Below are 6,000 nucleotides of genomic sequence, written 5' to 3' on the forward strand. Positions count from 1 at the left end.
TATGATGTATTAGTAGAACCAATTGTAGAACTCACCCAAGCTATGGTGTATTAGTAGAACTGTAGGACTCACCCTGACTATAGTGTATTAGTAGAACTAACTGTAGGACTCACCCTAGCTATGGTGTATCAGAAGGACCGACAGTAGGACTCACCCTGGCTGGGTTCGTTGATATGATATAGGAGACGAGGATGAAGGCAGCCAGTCCAGCCAGTGACACGAGATTGTCCGGAGTCTCCAGCGCCACTTTCACGACGAGCACTACAATAATCGCCACTGCTGACACCACGTACAGGACCCTACAAAGGAAAACCTTCAGTCAGGTACACCATGGAGCCACTGCTGACACCACGGACAGGACCCTACAAAGGAAAACCTTCAGTCAGGTACATCATGGAGCCACTGCTGACACCACGTACAGGACCCTACAAAGGAAAACCTTCAGTCAGGTACCCCATGGAGACACTGCTGACACCACGTACAGGACCCTACAAAGGAAAACCTTCTGTCAGGTACACCATGGAGACACTGCTGACACCACGTACAGGACCCTACAAAGGAAAACCTTCAGTCAGGTACACCATGGAGCCACTGCTGACACCACGGACAGGACCCTACAAAGGAAAACCTTCAGTCAGGTACACCATGGAGCCACTGCTGACACCACGTACAGGACCCTACAAAGGAAAACCTTCAGTCAGGTACACCATGGAGCTACTGCTGACACCACGTACAGGACCCTACAAAGGAAAACCTTCAGTTAGCATGGAGACACTGCTGACACCACGTACAGGACCCTACAAAGGAAAACCTTCAGTTAGGTACATCATGGAGGCACTGCTGACACCACGTACAGGACCATACAAAGGAAAACCTTCAGTCAGGTACATCATGGAGCCACTGCTGACACCATGTACAGGACCCTACAAAGGAACACCTTCAGTTAGCATGGAGGCACTGCTGACACCACGTACAGGACCCTACAAAGGAAAACCTTCAGTTAGCATGGAGACACTGCTGACACCACGCACAGGACCCTACAAAGGAAAACCTTCAGTTAGGTACACCATGGAGGCATTGCTGACACCACGTACAGGACCCTACAAAGGAAAACCTTCAGTCAGGTACACCATGGAGACACTGCTGACACCACGTACAGGACCCTACAAAGGAAAACCTTCTGTCAGGTACACCATGGAGACACTGCTGACACCTCGTACAGGACCCTACAAAGGAAAACCTTCAGTCAGGTACACCATGGAGCCACTGCTGACACCACGGACAGGACCCTACAAAGGAAAACCTTCAGTCAGGTACACCATGGAGCCACTGCTGACACCACGTACAGGACCCTACAAAGGAAAACCTTCAGTCAGGTACATCATGGAGCCACTGCTGACACCACGTACAGGACCCTACAAAGGAAAACCTTCAGTTAGCATGGAGACACTGCTGACACCACGTACAGGACCCTACAAAGGAAAACCTTCAGTCAGGTACATCATGGAGCCACTGCTGACACCACGTACAGGACCCTACAAAGGAAAACCTTCAGTCAGGTACACCATGGAGCCACTGCTGACACCACGGACAGGACCCTACAAAGGAAAACCTTCAGTCAGGTACATCATGGAGCCACTGCTGACACCACGTACAGGACCCTACAAAGGAAAACCTTCAGTCAGGTACACCATGGAGCCACTGCTGACACCACGTACAGGACCCTACAAAGGAAAACCTTCTGTCAGGTACACCATGGAGACACTGCTGACACCACGTACAGGACCCTACAAAGGAAAACCTTCAGTCAGGTACACCATGGAGCCACTGCTGACACCACGGACAGGACCCTACAAAGGAAAACCTTCAGTCAGGTACACCATGGAGCCACTGCTGACACCACGTACAGGACCCTACAAAGGAAAACCTTCAGTCAGGTACACCATGGAGCCACTGCTGACACCACGTACAGGACCCTACAAAGGAAAACCTTCAGTTAGCATGGAGACACTGCTGACACCACGTACAGGACCCTACAAAGGAAAACCTTCAGTTAGGTACATCATGGAGTCACTGCTGACACCACGTACAGGACCCTACAAAGGAAAACCTTCAGTCAGGTACATCATGGAGCCACTGCTGACACCATGTACAGGACCCTACAAAGGAACACCTTCAGTTAGCATGGAGGCACTGCTGACACCACGTACAGGACCCTACAAAGGAAAACCTTCAGTTAGCATGGAGACACTGCTGACACCACACACAGGACCCTACAAAGGAAAACCTTCAGTTAGGTACACCATGGAGGCATTGCTGACACCACGTACAGGACCCTACAAAGGAAAACCTTCAGTCAGGTACACCATGGAGACACTGCTGACACCACGTACAGGACCCTACAAAGGAAAACCTTCTGTCAGGTACACCATGGAGACACTGCTGACACCTCGTACAGGACCCTACAAAGGAAAATCTTCAGTCAGGTACACCATGGAGCCACTGCTGACACCACGGACAGGACCCTACAAAGGAAAACCTTCAGTCAGGTACACCATGGAGCCACTGCTGACACCACGTACAGGACCCTACAAAGGAAAACCTTCAGTCAGGTACACCATGGAGCCACTGCTGACACCACGTACAGGACCCTACAAAGGAAAACCTTCAGTCAGGTACACCATGGAGCCACTGCTGACACCACGTACAGGACCCTACAAAGGAAAACCTTCAGTCAGGTACACCATGGAGCCACTGCTGACACCACGTACAGGACCCTACAAAGGAAAACCTTCAGTCAGGTACATCATGGAGCCACTGCTGACACCACGTACAGGACCCTACAAAGGAAAACCTTCAGTTAGCATGGAGACACTGCTGACACCACGTACAGGACCCTACAAAGGAAAACCTTCAGTCAGGTACACCATGGAGGCATTGCTGACATCACGTACAGGACCCTGCAAAGGAAAACCTTCAGTCAGGTACACCATGGAGCCACTGCTGACACCACGTACAGGACCCTACAAAGGAAAACCTTCAGTCAGGTACACCATGGAGCCACTGCTGACACCACGTACAGGACCCTACAAAGGAAAACCTTCAGTCAGGTACACCATGGAGACACTGCAGACACCACGTACAGGACCCTACAAAGGAAAACCTTCAGTCAGGTACACCATGGAGACACTGCTGACACCACGTACAGGACCCTACAAAGGAAAACCTTCAGTCAGGTACATCATGGAGCCACTGCTGACACCACGTACAGGACCCTACAAAGGAAAACCTTCAGTTAGCATGGAGACACTGCTGACACCACGTACAGGACCCTACAAAGGAAAACCTTCAGTCAGGTACACCATGGAGCCACTGCTGACACCACGAACAGGACCCTACAAAGGAAAACCTTCATTCAGGTACACCATGGAGCCTCTGCTGACACCACGGACAGGACCCTACAAAGGAAAACCTTCAGTCAGGTACATCATGGAGCCACTGCTGACACCACGTACAGGACCCTACAAAGGAAAACCTTCAGTTAGCATGGAGACACTGCTGACACCACGTACAGGACCCTACAAAGGAAAACCTTCAGTTAGGTACATCATGGAGGCACTGCTGACACCACGTACAGGACCCTACAAAGGAAAACCTTCAGTCAGGTACATCATGGAGCCACTGCTGACACCATGTACAGGACCCTACAAAGGAACACCTTCAGTTAGCATGGAGGCACTGCTGACACCACGTACAGGACCCTACAAAGGAAAACCTTCAGTTAGCATGGAGACACTGCTGACACCACGCACAGGACCCTACAAAGGAAAACCTTCAGTTAGGTACACCATGGAAGCATTGCTGACACCACGTACAGGACCCTACAAAGGAAAACCTTCAGTCAGGTACACCATGGAGACACTGCTGACACCACGTACAGGACCCTACAAAGGAAAACCTTCTGTCAGGTACACCATGGAGACACTGCTGACACCTCGTACAGGACCCTACAAAGGAAAACCTTCAGTCAGGTACACCATGGAGCCACTGCTGACACCACGGACAGGACCCTACAAAGGAAAACCTTCAGTCAGGTACACCATGGAGCCACTGCTCACACCACGTACAGGACCCTACAAAGGAAAACCTTCAGTCAGGTACACCATGGAGCCACTGCTGACACCACGTACAGGACCCTACAAAGGAAAACCTTCAGTCAGGTACACCATGGAGCCACTGCTGACACCACGGACAGGACCCTACAAAGGAAAACCTTCAGTCAGGTACATCATGGAGCCACTGCTGACACCACGTACAGGACCCTACAAAGGAAAACCTTCAGTCAGGTACACCATGGAGCCACTTCTGACACCACGTACAGGACCCTACAAAGGAAAACCTTCAGTCAGGTACACCATGGAGACACTGCTGACACCACGTACAGGACCCTACAAAGGAAAACCTTCAGTCAGGTACACCATGGAGCCACTGCTGACACCACGTACAGGACCCTACAAAGGAAAACCTTCAGTTAGCATGGAGGCACTGCTGACACCACGTACAGGACCCTACAAAGGAAAACCTTCAGTTAGCATGGAGACACTGCTGACACCACGCACAGGACCCTACAAAGGAAAACCTTCAGTTAGGTACACCATGGAGGCATTGCTGACACCACGTACAGGATCCCACAAAGGAATATCTTCAGTTAGGTACATCATGGAGCCACTGCTGACACCACGTACAGGACCCTACAAAGGAAAACCTTCAGTCAGGTACATCATGGAGCCACTGCTGACACCACGTACAGGACCCTACAAAGGAAAACCTTCAGTTAGCATGGAGACACTGCTGACACCACGTACAGGACCCTACAAAGGAAAACCTTCAGTCAGGTACACCATGGAGGCATTGCTGACACCACGTACAGGACCCTACAAAGGAAAACCTTCAGTCAGGTACACCATGGAGCCACTGCTGACACCACGTACAGGACCCTACAAAGGAAAACCTTCAGTTAGCATGGAGACACTGCTGACACCACGTACAGGACCCTACAAAGGAAAACCTTCAGTTAGGTACACCATGGAGGCATTGCTGACACCACGTACAGGACCCCACAAAGGAAAACCTTCAGTTAGCATGGCGACATTGCTGACACCACGTACAGGACCCTACAAAGGAAAACCTTCAGTCAGGTACACCATGGAGCCACTGCTGACACCACGGACAGGACCCTACAAAGGAAAACCTTCAGTCAGGTACACCATGGAGCCACTGCTGACACCACGGACAGGACCCTACAAAGGAAAACCTTCAGTCAGGTACATCATGGAGCCACTGCTGACACCACGTACAGGACCCTACAAAGGAAAACCTTCAGTCAGGTACACCATGGAGCCACTTCTGACACCACGTACAGGACCCTACAAAGGAAAACCTTCAGTCAGGTACACCATGGAGACACTGCTGACACCACGTACAGGACCCTACAAAGGAAAACCTTCAGTCAGGTACACCATGGAGCCACTGCTGACACCACGTACACCACCCTACAAAGGAAAACCTTCAGTTAGCATGGAGGCACTGCTGACACCACGTACAGGACCCTACAAAGGAAAACCTTCAGTTAGGTACACCATGGAGGCATTGCTGACACCACGTACAGGATCCCACAAAGGAAAACCTTCAGTTAGGTACATCATGGAGCCACTGCTGACACCACGTACAGGACCCTACAAAGGAAAACCTTCAGTTAGCATGGAGACATTGCTGACACCACGTACAGGACCCTACAAAGGAAAACCTTCAGTCAGGTACACCATGGAGCCACTGCTGACACCACGGACAGGACCCTACAAAGGAAAACCTTCAGTCAGGTACACCATGGAGCCACTGCTGACACCACGGACAGGACCCTACAAAGGAAAACCTTCAGTCAGGTACATCATGGAGCCACTGCTGACACCACGTACAGGACCCTACAAAGGAAAACCTTCA

At 50.9% G+C, this 6,000-nt stretch overlaps 1 protein-coding gene across 1 annotated transcript in view; it reads right to left on the minus strand.

Annotated features, from left to right (window-relative positions):
- LOC121380632 (solute carrier family 28 member 3-like) overlaps positions 1-6,000 on the minus strand; it is a 50,209-nt gene that overhangs the window by 18,742 nt on the left and 25,467 nt on the right. The window contains exon 4 of the mRNA XM_041509539.1: positions 155-299. Within this exon, the coding sequence (XP_041365473.1) occupies positions 155-299 (145 nt within the window). The remainder of the gene's footprint in view (positions 1-154; positions 300-6,000) is intronic.

The sequence above is a fragment of the Gigantopelta aegis genome, chromosome 9, assembly GCF_016097555.1.
Source record: "Gigantopelta aegis isolate Gae_Host chromosome 9, Gae_host_genome, whole genome shotgun sequence".
NCBI classification, from domain to species: domain Eukaryota; kingdom Metazoa; phylum Mollusca; class Gastropoda; order Neomphalida; family Peltospiridae; genus Gigantopelta; species Gigantopelta aegis.